This window comes from Amblyomma maculatum, chromosome 4, assembly GCF_055883805.1.
Source record: "Amblyomma maculatum isolate TAMU_Amacu chromosome 4, ASM5588380v1, whole genome shotgun sequence".
NCBI classification, from domain to species: domain Eukaryota; kingdom Metazoa; phylum Arthropoda; class Arachnida; order Ixodida; family Ixodidae; genus Amblyomma; species Amblyomma maculatum.
Window position 1 is genome coordinate 88787380 of NC_139347.1, and position 18864 is coordinate 88806243.

At 45.7% G+C, this 18864-nt stretch overlaps 1 protein-coding gene across 2 annotated transcripts in view; it reads left to right on the top strand.

Moving 5' to 3' along the window:
- gig (TSC complex subunit tuberin) overlaps window positions 1–18864 on the top strand; it is a 79055-nt gene that overhangs the window by 28342 nt on the left and 31849 nt on the right. For both annotated transcript variants that reach the window (XM_084602139.1, XM_084602140.1), the window contains 8 exons: window positions 512–741; window positions 2210–2306; window positions 2949–3071; window positions 7187–7590; window positions 10306–10408; window positions 11521–11815; window positions 13566–13737; window positions 17646–17796. In XM_084602139.1, coding sequence (XP_084458265.1) covers window positions 512–741; window positions 2210–2306; window positions 2949–3071; window positions 7187–7590; window positions 10306–10408; window positions 11521–11815; window positions 13566–13737; window positions 17646–17796 — 1575 coding nt within the window. The remainder of the gene's footprint in view (window positions 1–511; window positions 742–2209; window positions 2307–2948; window positions 3072–7186; window positions 7591–10305; window positions 10409–11520; window positions 11816–13565; window positions 13738–17645; window positions 17797–18864) is intronic.

An 18864-nucleotide genomic window follows, 5' to 3' on the forward strand; every position in this document is an offset into this window, starting at 1 on the left:
TCAAATCCCGGCCGTGTTGGCCGCTTTTCAGTGGAGGCAAAAAGCAAAGTGCCAGTGTGCTGTGTGATGTCAGTGCGCGTTAAAGAACCTCAGGTGGTCGATATTTGTGGAGCCCTCCACTGCGGCATCTCTTATAGTCTGAGTTGCTTTAGGACATTAAACCATATAAACCGAACTTTTTGCAGAAAAAGCTCTAAAAACACGAAAGAAAAGCAAGAAGATATGGGATGAGCGCTAGCTTCTGGTCTTGACTTACGTCTCTTCCTGCTTAGCAAGCATATGATGTACACGGCCCATAAAAATTGCCCAAGTCAAATAATAATGGTGGCTGTACCATGGATTTACGTACCCACAGAAACCAAAATTGCGCTCTAACTGCAAGTGCTTCACAGAGCTTGGTTTTGGAACCCCGGGTTTAGTGTTGTGGAAGTTTGGTTTCACCTTCCCAAATTTGGTCGCTGGCACGGCCGATTGAACGTTAACCATTGTGGCCCCAAATTCACTGTTGTAGGCGCACGTGCACGATGGGCAGCCTTCAACTGCAGTGGCAGCTCTGCAGCTGCTTGCACAGCACCTGAGCAAGCAGTGCAAGGAGGGCCCACCCCCTGAGCTGGCCCCAGTGCGTCTGCGCCTGGTCCAGACGCTGGTGGCACTGCGCACAGGGCCCCTGTACCAGGTGGGCCTGTGTGATCCAGCCACGGGGCAAGTCACCTTCAGCGGGCAGCTCACCTGTGTGTTCAGGTGGGTGGGAACAACCTGGGTACCTCGTTCTCGGTGCAAATTTTTTGGGACCGCACTTGTCAAATTTAATATGCTGTGCAGGTTTTCTGTCGTAGGTATTGCCAATGCAGTTGGAGAACTATAGCAGCAGGTATAGATTTAAATACAACTGAACACTGGAAGAATGCATGTGGATGAAATAGAAATGCCTGTATGCAGGGTACTTCGGCTAACATGTGCCAATGGATAAAAAAAAGTAAAGGTCGAGATTGTGGGAATTGTATTAGAAATATAATTATGGAGGACACTTAAGCTCTGCCTTTAAGCTTAATGTGATACTGCTCTCCTTGCAGAGCCTATGCTTGCTTAATTATCAATCATTTTATTTCTGCCGCTAGCATCTCACACATTCATGTTAGCTAGCAGTCCTAAGCCACTAAGTTAACCATCTGCCTTTCATAAGTGACCACACATCATAGGTATAAAGCCCCAATTTAACCAAGCCTCACAAATATACCTGCGTGGCCTAGGAGTGGTGTGCCTGACTCGGCATCCAAGAGCCCTGGAAGGTTGATTCCTATCCCCCTTCACATCTCATATAAGCAACCCGAGTTTGCAGCTCCTTCCAACTTTGTGATATCATGTTGTCTCGTAACACCACACAACACATAGAAAAACGTGTGCTTGACCTTGTCATCTGCCAGCTACCACCTGCCAGAGTTGTGCCTACGATTTTTCGCTCACAAAGCCGACACTGACAGTGCCTCATTTTCTGCAGAACGGGGCCTTTCACGCTATCATGTTAATTGCATATGATGCGTATATTTTCGCCATATTAGAAATAAAGCATTCAAAACTTTAAAGGAGAACACGGTTCTGGCTGCTTGCACATATTGACAACGCCTGTAGCTACACCAACCTTCTGTGGCCCGCAGGCCAGATGGAGCGGTGCTGGCAGGCGTGGGGTGTTCAGTGTTCTTTTTGTAGCAAAAGTTACTCTAGGCTTGTAGAAGTGCATTTCACGGAGCCAGGCAGAGGCCATTACTGCTCATGTGTCATTACCATGGCAACCAGCTGCACAATTCCAAGGTGTTCCCCTGTTGTGCTGTCTACAGAGGGTAGTGGCATCCCAGCAGATGCGCGCCAGTGTGGAGAGAAGGGTAGTTTCCACACTGCACATGCGTGCGCAGCTGCAGAGAGCTGCTGCAGTGTGTGCGCAGCTGCAGAACCGAGTGAGCCAGGAAAGCGTCTGCCAGCATCACATGTGCAGGGCATGAATATGGATTCTGCCTAGAACGTCGGTGAACTTTGGTGCGTTCAACGGAACGCTGTTTGTGTTCGATGTAACGCTCGGTCACCCACAGACAAAGCTTTCACTCCACATTCGGTTCAGCAGCATTGAACCCCTCAAATTTTTGTGACATGCCATACTTGCCACACATTCTGGTATATTAGAAACGCTCGCAATGATGGGTTTGAATGTGTGCAGGGAAGGCAGTCCATGTGGCAGTGCGGGAAGCACAGCAGCTACACAGCAGCTTTGTTTTCGAGAGCCTCTGGAAGCCTTGCTGTGCTGCCTGCGAGAGGTAAGCGCTGTGCGTTGGGTCATGGTATGGAAGTCTGGCGAACGGAAAGACAGTTACTAGATGGTGCACCCTTGGTATACCGAGCACAAAATCTGGAACATTGAACTTTCTTCTTGTCCATCCTTACGATGCCTTGTTCACTTCATGCTAAATCAGAGCTGCCTGACACTAGGGAACATAAAGCGATGACACATTTCAGAGGCTGCGCAAGAAGAAATTGTGCTGCGTTAATGTGAATTCAAACATCCCAGGAATCTAACGGCTTTCCTCTGTTCTTTTTTGAAAAGAGAAGTGGTGGTAATAATTCTATAAGTGCTTTGATTTTAAGCGTGGCCCTTCAGATTGGAGCTCTGCAGTTCAGAATAAATGAGCTGCTTGCCCTGTGTAAAATATAAAATTTATTGTCATTTTAGTAAAACTTCCAGCATAGGTGTGTGCTTGGCAGATTTTTTTTTTCTCCTTTTCATTAGAGATGCGCCGGTAATGGTTTTCTCAAGATGACGTTGGCTGTTGCTTTAGGTGCCTATTCTTTGCCAAGGTCGAGAAGAAACTCGAGATCGCTGAGCTGTTGCATGTAGGCGTGCAAGGGATCTTAATGGCCTTCTTCTGGCGGGATGTCTGCAATGAGAGGGCCTTGCGCAGGAGACTGATGGGGCGGTGCTGAGTGCGCTGCTGCGCGGACTGCCAGGGCTGCTGCGAGACCGCGCGGTGGTGCTGTGCGGACAGCTCTCCCTGCGCCGCCTCTCTAGCTGGCTGTTCAGCCACGTGAGTAATAGCCCTACGCTGGGTCAGCACCTGAAGAATCCTCTGGAAACTCCATTTACAGCACTTGCCTCCATCTTCTTTCTACCTCCTGCCATCTCGAGAGCTTAAAGGTGTACTGCAGAGAAATAGTGACTTTCTGTGAAGTCGCTGAAATTGCAATCAGGAGAGGGGATTATCTGAAGCTTCAGAATTTGTTTCACATATTTTTGCACTGGCTGCATTATTTCCAAGGTTTTGTACACATGTCCCAATGTTGTCCGCGTAACCGGGAGGTGTGCTTGATGTCACAGGCTTCCCAGTTACCTGCTCCCATCGCACAGTGGTGGCATTGGTTCCAATATTGCGCCTGTGGATTCCGAGTAGGCGGCATGAAAACATGCAAGAAATTGACTGGTAAAGTGGGTTAGTGGGGGTGTCGATTATTGAGATATTGAGACTGGGAATATATAAAGTCGTGTAACACAAGGTGTGTTTCGTTTCCCCTCACCCCCTAAATCATTGTGCAGCCCATTGAAATGAACTTTGGCCGCTCACTGGAGAGCTTTTAGTGTGCATGTTTCTTAGTTCAAAATGTGGCTGGGAATGTCGCATTGTAGCAGCGCGTGAGCGTAGTTGCGTGGTACTTCTTCATATTTCACGGTCTTTCTGAAAGGGCAGTAAAGACGATCATGTAGGAGGTAGATGGTGCTGCTGTAGGAAGTACATGGGTAGAAAAAAACGATGTGTTGTTTGTTAACTCATTGTACATCTTGAATGCATTTGACTCTAAACTGAATATTAAACATTTTGAATAGCTCATCTCAGTTATTAACTGTACACGCAGAATGTCAAATTTGCTCTCACGAGCAGTACATAACAGCAAAAGATATTTCATTGGCTTCACCAAGCTGCACTGCACCATCTTTTTTAAAATCTTGCGCTCAAGTCAGGTGAACAGCCCTGAATGCCTTCGGTAATTTCCATGTATTTCAGATCCACTTTTCGCTAAGGTGCGATCGCCGTTTGCTTTGCACTTTCAAAGAGATATGTAAGGCTGAGCGCCAGGTGTGAGGTGTTCGTTGTATCAGTCGGTCCTTTGTTGAGAATTTGCAGTAGAGGGGTGTTTGCTTTGCAGTTGCTGTCGATGAAATGTTCCCGATAAAAAAGCGGACTCAGAAGATTTGTTGCTATGACTGCACCACACGGGTCCATATTTTTTGGGGCTTAATGTCTTTCGTAAATGTATGGAATGGTATGTTCCTTTATCGCACCGCACTAATGTTGCAACCTTGAGTAAGACGAAACCTTTGCGTCCCTCTCCCATTCGCTAGCCGGCAGTGGCTTGGGCTGTATTTGTGCTCCGGCCTCGAGCGACTAGAGAAAGTGACGGCACTCTTAGCGCGTCATCAGCATAGCGCGCAGCGCCCACAGAGCTGCAGCTGGCATGCACCAAAACGAGGGCCAGCAGGGAAGCGGTCTGGGCGTGTAGTTGAAGCAGGGAAAAATGTGATGTCACAGCTTTTGTGGAGCATTAGTTTCAGGTGCAGCCGCCAGGTGCACCGCTTCAAGAGAAAAACTGTTAAAAAAGTGCTTTCTGTTACGTGTGTGCAGGAAACGATGCAGTTTTAGTCAACTTAGAAAGGCTGTAGAAAAGTAGACTATCTAAAATTTAGTACACTATTCCTTTAAGGACTCCCCTGTTGCAGGAAGCATTTCTGGCGCATTGTTTTGTAATTGAGAAGTAATCCTTCATAATGCACAACCAAAATCTCTTCTGGTGTCATTATTGCATAAAGGGTTTTTTCTCTTCAGAGTGCGGCAGCAAAATTTGGGATATTATATAAGATCTAATACAAGGTGTTATGTAGACGTCTGCATTGCCTTTGAACAGTATCGCTCTCTGTTCTCTCCTGTTCTCTATATTTTTTTTTTTTTTCAATTTGTTGAAGCATTGCTAAGCCATCATCTAAACAGTTTGCAGGAGCCTACTGATTTTCCTATGCATTTAAGTCTTTCTAACTGATATTAAGGTAGCATATCTTGTTAAACGAGTTTGCTTTCAGTTGCATCTGTAGTCGCACGCAAGTGAATGTAAAAGCATGAAGACAGTACATTAGACTAAGCTGGCTCACCCAAAATACCACATACAGTAGAACCTCGCTATAGTAAACTCGGATATAGTAAAACCTCGGATATAGTAAAGTGAAACTGAAGTCCCAGTTCATCTTCCATACACAACTGTACATTTTCCCCCCTTTATAGTAAAGACATTTTTGGTAAAAATCGGTTATAGTAAAGTGCGCCTGGTCGCGACGACGACTCCCACAATTTGACATCACCGCCCGTGCACTACCTAGAATCGCGAGGAAAAGATATTTTGTATTTGAAAACAGAAAAATAACATTGACCGTCGTTTTAAGTCGCTTTACCACCAGGCTTAGCAGCATTCAGGAGAAGCCTACTTTACAGAGGCCTTGGAGCCGTGAGAATAACAGCTTGAGGGGCTAGTTGGTGCTGCATAATACCCAGAAATGTGGTGCAACAAACACAAACACATGCGAAGAGACACAACACACGCGCACACTACCAACTGTAATATGGATCTGAACAAACACTTCCTCTTCACCACTCCTCTTCTTCTACACCCAAGTACATCATCTCATCATCCTCTTCTTTGCCAAGGAGATAGTAGCACTTTCTTCCCCGCAGGAGATAGTAGCACTTTCTTCCCCGCAGAACATAAACATCGTCCGAGCATGACAATCACCAATTCTACACTCACGTACATCTCCACACACCTCTGCTTTGCCCAGCAGCTAATACCAGAATCATCCCAGTGTACCACAACCATCATCCAAGCTGGACAGTCACAAAGTCCACCACATAGTCACATAGTCACACACTAACAACCAACCACCACACATGTGCAGTAAGACATGTTCATCCAAAACACATCACTTGTGAAGTCCCTATGTAATGAAAACACTGCCCAACATGTCTACAAAGCAACGAAGTACATGAGAATGAGAGGTACATGTACTTGAGGGAAAAAAGGGTCCAGCTTGGATGATGGTTGTGGTACACTGGGATGATTGTGGTATTAGCTGCTGGGCAAAGCAGAGGTGTGTGGAGATGTATGTGAGTGTAGAAGTGGTGACTGTCATGCTTGGACGATGTTTATGTTCTGCGGGAAAGAAAGTGCTACTATCTCCTTGGCAAAGAAGAGGATGATGAGAAGATGTACTTGGGTGTAGAAGAAGAGGAGTGGTGAAGAGGAAGTGTTTGTTCAGGTCCATATTACAGTTGGTAGTGTGCGCGTGTGTTGTGTCTCTTCGCATGTGTTTGTGTTCATTGCGCCACATTTCTGACCCGTGAGAAAAAGCACGCAGCTTGTAGAAAAAAAAAAGTAAAGCTGTCAACAAACATGGAAAATAGGCGTCGCAGTCCTTTCAGAAAGTAAGGGAGAGTAAAAGTGTAGCAAGAAATAGGAAAGGGGAAGAAACTGGAGAATATTCCCAGCACTGTGCAGCACGAAGCATGAGGCAGCGGAGGCAAGAAGTGGAGGTGCAGTGTGTGCGTCTTGCAGCACTTGACTGCCATGTGCATTTATCATTTATTGCCTTTTAAAAGACAGAAACTGAAAAACGTAACACCGTGTTCATGTAAGGCTTTGGTTTTCATATGAAATCAAACTTGGTTGCATTTGTAGCCACAGTGTCCTCATGCTGAAGAGGTACTTCCACAAGATGTAAAAAATTTTTATAACTGAAAAAACTTGCACAAAGAGGTGATAAGAGAGAAATAAAAGGTATTTCAGAGTGTTTTTTTCATTAAACAACAAGACACATTCAGTAAGTAGACATTTAATTACCAGACAGCATCTTCAGGACCAAGTCATCACCAACAACTGATATAGTAAAGACCCTGATATAGGAAAGATTTTTGCTGGTCCCAGTGACTGCTATAAAAGGGTTCTACTGTAAATGGTACCATGTAACTAGTACTTTTCAAGAAATGAGAGGGCAGAGCTAAAAAGAGCAATGTATATGGCTTGTGAAATCTTTTTTTTTCTCTTTTTAAGCAGATTTTAGCACTTGTAACACTGGAGAAACAGCACTTTTTTTTTTTTTTTGCAGACGTCAGGAGACCGAAAGTGGTTGGACAAGGTGCGCAACCATGGTGGCGAGGCCCTACTGTACCCAGTGGCCAGTGCATTGGTGCTGTACCGTTCCGAGCGGGACGCGCAATCGCCGCGCTGGCTGCTGCAAGTCCTCGAGGCGGGCCTCATGTGCAAGCCCGTGGTGGCGCTTTGCTTGCGGGCTCTGGCCCTGGCCGCCTTGGAGCTGCAGCTGGCCATGGCTAAGCTGCTTCCTGAACTGCTGCAGCGCCTCGCTCAGCTCTCGCCCACCACAGTGACCGCTCTGCCCATGCTCGAGTTCCTGGCGTGCCTGATCCGCGTACCTCAGCTGTATGCCAGCTTTACAACTGACGAGTATCGCCGGGTGTTCGCCATTGCCCTGCCCTACACCAACCCAGCTAGGTGGGAAGACCTTCCCCAGGCGGCACAAACCGCCGGCCTAATATTGGTACTGTGTTGGCAATTCACTGGTCCTACGTTGGATCGGTCATTGCTAATACAGTGCCAATATTGGGCCGACAGTTTTTGCCTTTTCGGTCTCTTTCTGGCATGCTTGGCGGTGTGTCGTCCACGTTTGTGTCCTAGTCTGCCCGGTCGTGATGTTGCAGAGATTAAATTGAAACTAACTGAAGGTCAGCCACCTAAAGCAGCATTTCGTGCAAAAGGCATAACGGTGTCATTTGAAACTACAGGTTCAAATTTTCCTATTAGGTGTGTTTGGTATTCCTTCTCAGGTAGAATTATATGACATATCCAAAGTGAGAGCATGTACCATTAGGACAAAAGGATTGATGTGGCGGATGACTGAAATAAACTGTGTTTATGTTAATTTTGCACGGTAGTTTTTAAATGTCGAACTTTGCCAATTTTTGTGTTGCCATTTTGTGTAGGATGGCGCTTTTGAGTAGGGGAATGCGAATATTCTTGAACACGAATTGAATATGGGAAAAAGTGTCTTCACATATCAGATTGAATTTTAAATTAAATACCAAATATCTGATCAGTGAAAGAAAAAATGGAAAATTAAAAAAATTACTAACATTATTCGTCTTGCTTATTTCAGAATTCACATGGTATTTTCAAATAAAAGTAAACTAGAATTGCACAGAGGCATAGCCTCCTGAAAAATCTAGTATAAATTTTGCATGGGATTTTGATCTTTTTGTACAGGATGGACCTACATGACTCTCATATTGCTCATAGAGCTCTCATATTGCTGCTCAGTCAATTCTCATTAATTTAGCCTTCAAGGGTGGTACCAGAAAAAATTTTTGAATTACCTGAAAGCTTGAATTGCCGAATGGGCCTGAAGAAACTGCCAAAAACCGTTTGCATCACAATAATTTTATCTGATGAACACCTACACGAGGGTTGCCTGCATTTGAGATGAAACCCAAGTAAGGATGACACTTTTTTTTTTTCACAGAAAGCACTCTTCATAACAGGGAAGGTCCCTCGTCACGAAATTGCCCTATCGTGTTTTGAGGATGCTTCACTGCATAGTAAATGCGGCCAGCATCGGGGTGAAGCGTGCAGTGCAGTGAACCTGGGATGAATTCGAAAATTTTCGGTGTATTCAGTAAGTTCCAAATAGTCACAAAATTCCAAATATCAGTTTTTCGGGTATGAATATGAATTCAATAGCAAGCATATTTGATTCATATTCGAAATTTCGAATCTTTACAAACCCCTATCAGAGTTATTTTCACATATTATCAATTCTGACGAAATCTTTCACTCGTGCCCATGTGCCTTCAATGGTTGAACACATGGCCTGTCTCGTTGTGACCTGAATTTTCATTGGCCTTTTGTGACCTTTTGGCAGCATATTGTCGCCATATTAAGATTGCCACCTTCCGGTAGATAGGTCATTCCATGGGGTGTTCTATACGTGGCTTTTCTCATTGGTTACTATGGTCTCGTTGGCATTCTGCAGTCTTGTTATGGTATTTCTTCATGAACCCATTATGAGAGTGCTTTTGTGTACTGATTCTAACTTGAACTGGTCACACTGCTGAACTGCAACTGCTTTATGGCTTCTGTGGTTGCGTTTTTATACCTGTGGCTTAGGTGTCCATCCTCTGTCAGCGTCCGCAGTGAGCACACCCTTTCTTTCTTTGGCGGCACTTCTTAGCCATGTGATGCATAACTTGATCACCTTCCACACTTCCTCTGCGTTTGCGTCACTGGCTGTAGTAATCATTAGATAATGAACTGCTGAACCCATTGGGTGATGATGGCACAACTGATATGTTGAACCTGCCATGGAGACTTGCGGTTGTGGAAAAAATATTGATACCAGGCAGATTCACCTGTCAAAACATTTCCAGTTGTCGTAATAGGGTTTGACCAAGGTTCGCAAGCAAGCCTACTGGTACTTTAGTTCACTGGTTGAAAATGTACGCAAGCCCAGCCGTGTTAGTAGTATTACAGTGGGTTGTCTTGGGTACTGCAAGGGAAATACATAAGTGTGTGTATGCATACATTGTATATATTGAAGGATCTCCTCAATGTAAAATAGAGTTCGTTTAGAGGATTAATTACTTGTTAGCATCCATCTGAGGACATCCTAATGGCTACAGTGGAAAGCTATACAGCTCTCTCAGAAGCCTCACAGTTTTAAGAAAAATGTGCTTTGGTACAACAATTGAACTCAGAGCTGCTGCCTCCTGGGTAGTCTCTCTACTGAGCTCAAAAGGATGGCAGATAGTAGGGCAGTGCCGAATTTATTAACTCAGAAGTGGGAATATGCTAGCTCCCAAATTAAATTTACTCACCCTGGGGTTTCCTCTAAATACAATACATTGGATTAACACTAACCTCACTTGAAGTTGTTGATCAGTTTGAATTTGCTTTATGATCTACTTGCTCCATTGATTAACTTAGTTGGTAGAATGACTGTCACAGACAGAGTATGACCTTTGGTTTAATCCCTGGGCTTCAATCTCTCTAACAGGGCAAATGTTCCTCCAATAAAAAGCTTTGTATCTGTATAGCTGCGCTCGGGGGATGCTAATGAATGACTGCGTGCAGACGCAAATAAAAGCAACCTACTCAGTGTGATTTTGCAGTTCCTTTGCCAGCTCCGTAAGAGCCACTGCCTTGTCTTGCATGCAGGTTTAATGACGTCGTGGTGGCCCTGGCCCACCATTTGGTGGCGCTGTGGTTCCTCAAGTGCCGTGTTGCATTCCGCAAGGATCTCGCACCGTTCATCATGAAGGCAAGCGTCACTTACTACCACTTACTTCCACATTGCAATAATTAGAACTGTGGTTAGCTTTCAGGCTTCTCCAAAATTCACATTTCACCATGATGTTTTTAAAGGCCTCAGAAACGGCTATCAAAGAGTTAAGTGAAGCTGAAATACTGATATTAGACCACCCATCATTCCCTTGCAAAAACTTCTGATCTGGCTTGTGCAACACCAAAGGAATTGGTGATTAGAAATGGCCGTCTACCTTTGCCTTCGCGAATCGTACGCTGGCAGGGGCTATGAAAAAAATGACTCCCTGCCCACAAATGCGTCACCCAGTGTACTTCCAGTGTGATGGCTCGCTTGTACTCGCTCGCTTCCTCACTTCTCAATGTTTGCCTGCCTAGGCATCTCATCTTGGTCTACAAACTTTCTCGTTTTTGTCATGCTATTGATTCTGAGCTTCAGCAACGACTTCTGCAGGTGTCTGCCTAGATGGGCTTTGAGTCTTACTAAGACATGCTATTTTAGTATACGGTGTCAAGTTTTAATGGCAATGATAGTGACTCGTCGGTGGGCTCATAGGACCCGCCTGGCGAACGGTGGTGGCGATAGCCCTTTGCTGCTGATGTCACATGGGCTGCATGATGTCGCATGCGGGGGTTTGAGTAAAGCCCTATATTGCCATTTGCCAAGAGGCCTGAAGGCATAAATGTTTTAAAATTTCTCGTAAATTATCAATCCATTTTTGAGGTCCTGTACTTAGCATGAGTGCTCTGTGGCCTCTACTCTGCATAATGCATAGATTTTTCAGCCAACCTCGAACGCCATTCCTAAGGTGCTTTAAGTTCAATGCATTTTCTATGCATATTGAATATGCCTGAACAATGGTGACTGAACTGCTTACAGCAACAATGCTTGTTGGGAACATGAACTTGTTACTTGCCAGAAACATCGATTTAGCAGTACTCTTAAGTTTCGTAAGTTTATCGATTCAGTGTAGGAAACTTCACAGAAGAGGATGGGCAAGAAAAGAAGCCTTGGAGAATGTTATTGATCATTTTTCTTTTTTTTTCATACCATTAGAATGTCTCCGACTCTCGTGCCTTCACATAATTTTGTTCACTGTTGTGTTTCAGACCCTGCGCTCCCAGCTGGAGCCAGTGGAGGAAGAGAGGCGTGATGCGGCAATGGTGCGGCTCCAAGAAGAGCTGCTGGCCACTCTGGGCGACCTGGTGGCCCAGTGCAGCTTTGGTAGCTGTGGGTCGCAGCCACGTCGGTCAGGTGCAGCTCTTTTCCTGCTGGAGCAAGGCAGGGCCCAGAGCTGGCTGCTGCCTGGACACCGTCTGGTCACCATCACCACCAGCGGCTGTGCAGGCCGCCCAGCGCGCCTGGGTCTCTGCGACCGCTGCGCCCTCTTCTGCCAGGAACCAGGTGCTGCCACTCAACGTGGCTCACGTCGCATTCTTCTGTGCTTGCTCTACACTGCATGCATCGAAGTTTAAGCCTATGTAGCAGGCATAAAGCTTTACGGCATTGGAAAACTTTTGTTCTTAGAGCTCGTGTTTATTTCATAACTTAATAGTAGGCGTTCAGATATTGAATTCTTTGAATACGAATTGAATACGAATATAGGAAAAAAATGCCTTCGAATATCCTATATCTGATCGGTGAAAGGAAAAAAGGAGGTCAAAATATAGCATTCGTCTTGTTTATTACTGAATTCGCACCTTATCAAAAAAAAAAAAAAACATTAACATAAAATTGCACAGAACTGTGTACTCTACTGAAAAATTTCAGTGTAAGCTTTATACAGGATTCTGCATACCAGTTTTTCTTGTTTTTTTTTGTACAGGAGGGACCTGCATGAAACAATCTGGAGCTCTCATATTACTGCTGAATGCAATAAATTCAATAATTGTGCCTTCAAGGAGCAGAAAAAAATGTACAACTTAACTCGATGCTCAAAATATCAAATGAGCCTGAAAAAATTGCCGAAAACTGTTCACATCGCCATAATTTTATCTGATGAATACCTGTGTCTGAGATGAAACCAAAATGAGAACGTTTTTCTGTCAAACAGCCTTCTTTATAAAAGGAAAGGCCCTTCATCAAAAAAATTGCCCCGTCGTGGTTTAGAGGATACTTCACTGCATAGTAAACGTGGTCAAGCATTACAGTGAAGCGTGAAGTGCGATGGATTTAAATATTTTTGCTGTATTCAGTACTTTCAGAGTGTTCGAAAATTCCGGATATCAGTTTGTTTAATATGAATTGAATAACAGACATATTCAATTCACATTCGAAATTTTGAATATTCGCACGCCCCTAGAATTTATTGGTTCGATGGTTCGATGATCATTTACAATAGATTGACAGTGGTGTAACTTGCAGATTTCACCTCTCATCTCTCTCCTGGTTATGAAAGCTTGAATGTGGTTATTGTTTGTTGTTTAGTGTAGCTGGTGGCAGTACTTTTACTTAAGTGACATGTTTGGTAGAGAAGTGTAAAGCCAGTTTTATCTTGTTTTTTTAACACTGGCCAGCTGTAAAATGTTTTTCTTTGCCCTCGAAACGATATAACATGCTGGAAAACCAGTTTCCTGTGTTGTTTTTTTTCTGCGCATTTAATGAGCTGACACATTTTAGAAAGAGGACCGGTATCCCTCAATACTGTTCGAAACAGTGGTTGCTTTCAAGCATCAAAACCCAAGTGTCAATATTATCATCTCTGTTTGATAGCAACCGTTGCGGTGGTGCAATGGTTCGGGCGTTCAACTGCTGTTTCTAAGGGTACGGGATCGAATCCTGTATACGATGGTTTCCCGTATCTCGTATCCGATGGTTTTCCATATCTCGTATCTGATGCTTTTCGATGGAGGTCAAAAGCAAGGCTCCTATGTGCTGTGTGATGTCAGTGCACATTAAAGAACCCCAAGTGGTCGAAGTTTTCAGAGCCCTCCACTACGGCGTCTCTCATAGCTTGAGTAGTTTTGGGATTTTGAACCCCATAAACCAAACAAAACCATTTGGTAGCATTATACTGCTGCTGCGGGGAGGTATATTTGCCTCTGACAGAAAAGGTTTGTGCACAATTTCAAGTTTGCCTTCTTGCCTTAGCAGTTTATTTTGTCATATACATTCTGCTGGCCTCCGCAGTGACCTTGTCTCGTTTTCTTGCTAGTGGCACCTGCGGCCAGGGAGGAGGTAGGCATGCGCCAGGAGCCTCCACAACAACAGCAACAGCAACAGCAGCAGCAGCAGAGACGACGGCATCAGTCAGAAGCTGTGGGGCGCACATCAGGGTCACGTCTCCCGCCAACCACCCAGGATGACCTGAGCCTTGAACGGCGTGGGTGAGTCTGGTCACCCCTTTTTGTTCACAAAGAGGTGGCTGTGAATTCTGTTCCCCCTTTGAATGTGTTGTGCAAGCAAAAATGGTAGGGGTAGCATTGAGAGACAGAAAGAGAGCAGCGCAGATGTTAGCGAACAAGTGAGAGTAATAAGTGCTAGGAAATATTCTTGCAGAAATGAAGAGATGGGAATTGAGCTGTGCAGGCCATTTTATGCAGCAAAGGGTGAACCTGTGGTATCTGAGCAGATTACAAGCAAAGAAAAATGTAACTGGGGGTTTGCAGAAAGTGTGGTAGGGAGATGAGATTAGGAAGTCCGTTTAGATGCGGTAGCCATGAGCTGAGGCAGGACAGGGACATTTGAGGAGCATTGAGAGAGGCCCTTGTTCTGTAGTGAATGCACTCCTTATGGTGATGTTATGAATTTATTAGTTAAACACAGTACACCAGTGTTTATCTCAAACATTTATTATGTATATACAAGGGCGAGTCAAATGAAAGTGAGCCAATGCAAATATATGACAAATGGGGTACTTTATTTAAGAGTACCCCATTTATTTGCATAATGCTCACACTTTTTATGCGGAAAATTGACGTTAAGTTGGGGGGTGCGATAATTTGTGGGGAAAACTTTCAAGCAAATGTTTTGGAGCGCTAAAAGCAAATTTAAATCACTGTGAATCAGGATTCTTAGGCCAGCTATTGTATATATATAACCAAAACATTACTTTCAAGCAGAACTTACCCTTGTTATAAAAGTACAGGGTCGCCTAAAGCACGAATCGCTAAAGCACTTTATTTACCGCATGCAGCCTCATCATCACTCCCCGCGTTTCATGGTATAATGCTCACAGCAGACCATACAGTTGTACTCTTGATCAGAGGCTTGACCCTAGTCCGTGTCGACCCTGCAATCGCCGTATAACTTGCGTATCGCCCCATCGCTATGCGGCAATCCGCCTTTTGCGCGAGTTTTCTGCGCATGCGCGAAGTCGTAGCGGCGACCGATGGAAACACATTGGACGGCGTCGACGGCGTTTCTCGGCGCCGCCAGTGCACGGGGGCTGGCGGTGCCGGGCGGCACGGTGACCGCCACAGGCTTGGCAAAACGATGTCAACCACACCTGCCGCGTACAGTTGCCACACTCTAAGCATGCCGAGATGAAAGACGCGGTTTTTCAGGTTTCTTTCGGCGAGCCGCGACCAACAACGACATGAAGCTTGAATTAGGGCCACCAAGCGTCAAGATGTGAATGGCCGACCTTAGCAACCGACTGCGTACGCTCTACTGTGCGAAAAACACTTCGTTACAGGTATGTATGCATCTAAAGGAAATGTGCATGATGAAAAGTATCTACCGGAGTTCGCACCAAGCCTGTAACCCACCAGTGATAGCCGCAATGAGCATTTGTTCGGCGCGTCTGATGGCAATGTATTTTGTCATTTGTTTTCTTTATGTGTGAAGGGGCCGGGTAGCGCAGATATCACAGGTGGCTGTGTGCGCCACACCGTAATATTTAGCATATTATATCATGACTGCCGCCTGACTAAAAAAAAAAAAAATGGGCGTTTGTTGTGATGCACTGCTGTTCGCGAGCCGATTGGTTGAGCTGGTCATGAGGCCCGCGAACGGCAGTGCATTAAAACGCCGTTTTTTTTTTTCTTGTTAGTCAGGTGGCAGTCACGATAAAACTTGTTAAATATTACGGCCTAGCGCACACAGCCGCCTGTGATATCTAAGCTATCTAGCCCTTTCGCACGTAAAGAAAAGAAACGACAAAATACATCGCCTTCAGGCCCCGGCGCAACTAAAGCAATCACGCACCGAAGAAATCTTCATTGCAGCTATCACTGGTGCGTTACAGGCTGGGTGCAAACTCCAGTAGGTACTTTTCATCATGCATATTTCCTTTAGATGCATACATACCTGTAGTATGTGTTTTTGCCGCTCGGAGCATATGATGCACTTGACACTCTTGTCCGACGCACAGTATTTTTTTTTATCTTAAAGGCTCGCCTTTGTTGCTGCATTTTGTTCCTTTGGTGTACGCAATCAGATGCACTTCGTTAGGAAGCTATCGTCGTCTTTGTCCAACCGTTTGCAACGGCAAGGAAACCGCCCGGCACAAATGAATCTCCTGGAGGGTTCATGCTCGTTCACTTGCAGAGTGGATCGCTCTGGACGTAGAACAGGGTTGGTTCCTGACCGAGATGCGCATCCGGTATGTAGGAGATGCACATATGTCACCAAGTCGTTGATTCCGCAGAAATCGCGGTGGAGGCAGAAAGGTTGTGGATCCTTTCACAACAGCATGACCATTCGCTGTGCACTGAGAACCTTTTCACCACTGCAACCACATCCGTTCTGACTCCTGAGGGCAGAAACCGGCTACAGCGCTGAATCATCCGTTGCCAAAAAAATTCCGCGCGTTTCCTGCAGGTGTGCATTCCGGCCGGGACAATGGCCTTTTCAGGGGGTGTGTGTAAGTGCCTCTCTGCCGAGCTTCGTAGATGAAATCCTATAGCTGCACGATTGTAGATGACGCGAGGAGGAAGCGACGCCTATTGCACCATGCCGGCGCCGTGGCGACTGCACTGTGCTCGGTAACTCAAGACACCCCGCGCATATGCGCCGCTCGAAGTCACAGGAGACGATTCCACCTAGCTCTGCAGCATCAACAAACCCCTGGCTGCTTTGCCCTTCGAGATCCCTCTCTCTGTCTCTCTGCCTCCGCGCTCTCCTGTCTGCCGAAAACCTGCACGCTGAGAGCGTCTCATTCTGTCACGTCGAACACGGCCCGCGCTACACGCTCTTACTATACGAAGATAGTATATGCGTGCATTATGAGTGGATTGTGAAAACGCTGTACATTCCCCCATACTGCGTGAACATGATATACTTCAATCACTGTCACTACTTTCTGCCCCGAGGCCAAAAAAGGGGGGAAGCTTTCGCTTTCTACTTGCGTTGGCGTGGCCTTTTCGTATGGTGCGCTTTCGCGTCGTCTGCTACACTGCCGTCCAATGTGTTTTTCGCCCGCTCCCGCATGATGGCGCCACATCCTCCCGCAAAAGGCGGATTAGAACACTGTAGACAGCGGAGCAAAGCAAGTAACACGGACAGAACGAAGGAACAAGCACAATGAGACGCGGAGACACCTCGCAAAATGGCTACGACTAGGAGCATCATGGAGGTAAAAAAAAAAAAAAAAAAGACTAGCATAACTTACGCTGGTGATGATGATCTACCTGAGCACGCTATCGCCCCCTGGTAGCGTGTGCACACAACGAGGCCAGCTAGGTTCAGTAGCGTTCCAAAGATGGCGCTTGTTACTACTAGCAGACGACTCTCACCATGGTTATATTGGTGGTGCGATGATTATGCGAGGAAAAAAAAATTCCAATTTTTGACGCCCAATGTTCGGAGTGCGAGCATTAGGAATACGGTCTCTGAGCATTGACATTTGGCCCACTGACTAACGAGTCACGTGATTACACTTTGAAGGAAGATGCTTTTCAATTTTGCCACCTAGTAATAATATGCTTACGAAATACTCTCTTTAGCTGCACTGCCATCGCAAGTATCTGCGTTTTCTTCTTGCGACCTGTGAATGGGCTTAGCTTCTGCGAGAGTAGATGTTATGAGCTCTGGTCTGGTCTCATGATGTCACTACTGTGTTGTTAGTTTGGTGCCATGTTAATGCTGTTGAAATCCCTTGACATGGAATGCAACTGTCTCTGTCCATTTACTGTGACTTTATGGCAGTAAATCTTGCCATAGGACTGTCTAGGGCATTTTCCCACCTGGAGTCTTTTTACTTTTATTCGATGCTGTCTGGTGGTCTGCTTGCGCCCGTGTTGGGCCACTCTGGCCAGGGTCAGTGTGGTGACTGCGAGGGGTCGCAATGCAGGGGGGGCGGCCGGGCTGGGCTGGTTCTGCGCCATGTGTGTGGCTGCTGGTGCTGTGGCTGGGCTGAGGTGTTGGTGAGGCGGCCCACGGGCAACAGTGCCTGGCTGCTGCGCCTGCAGAATGACCTCTTTCCTCGTGCAGCCAACAGCACTGTGAGTGCATTTGCTCTGGGATATACGTATCTGTGCTGTTCAGGCATAGACGCAAAAAAGTATGGTGGCGGGTTGCTCATGTTTCACATGGGTGGATTTCTTATGCACGTTTGCTGGGATCTGAGGCATTTATTGATGGGGAGGTCTGGAATAGGCCTTTGAACTGCAGTGGGCGCAGTCAGGCTGATGATGAGATGCTTTTCTATACGAGATTTGTAATAGATGCAGCGTGTACATTTGTGTAGTCCTGCTTTCTTTACATTTTTCTTATTTCTTTAGTGATATTTGTGCTTCAACGCATTCCTCCAGTTCTCGGACATTTTTGCAGGTGTAAAAATTGAAAGTGGGAAAAGTCGCAGTAATGGGGAGTGCCAGTGCGTTAGTCCTTGCTTACTGTAGCAAGAGACTAAATGCAGCTGTTCACTGCGTGAGCTAATGGCAGAGCAATGACTTTGGATGTCAGAAGTGAAGCGCTTACCCTGAGGATGCTACACCATCTTGGCGCGCTCAGGTAAGCGCGTTGTTGGTGGCGGTGCATTACTGCTGGTGGGGGCTAGTATATACAGAAAGGATTTACTCTTGGCAGGGAGCACGTGTAAATTGCTCATTTGAACATGCTTGCTTTCAATTTCGATCTTAATGAAAGTCTAAATGCTCAACAGCCTAGGAGGCAGAACTCATTTACCATGCACCTGTCATGGTATGATTAGATATTCGGTGTTCATCTGTAAGTATGTTTTCGAGAATTGTAGCTACAACTGTTTGGTCAGGACACTCCAATTCCAGGTACACGCAACATTTGTGAAATCTCGAATTTATCCATGGTGCACCAGGCGTCTCGAATCGTAACATTGTTTTTAAGCATCCTCTTGATGTCGATCTGCCTTGCCACCGCACGCCCTCACCATGAATGAATCTTTGTTAGCTGTTAACGATTGAGCAGAAGGGCCGCTTGTGATATCCATTTCTAGATTTGCGCTATGCTGTTATCCTTCACTCGTCTTTGTTGTGGGTTGCTCTTATTCTCGACATATCCCCGGTGGAAGCGGGACAGAGCACCTAGTCAGA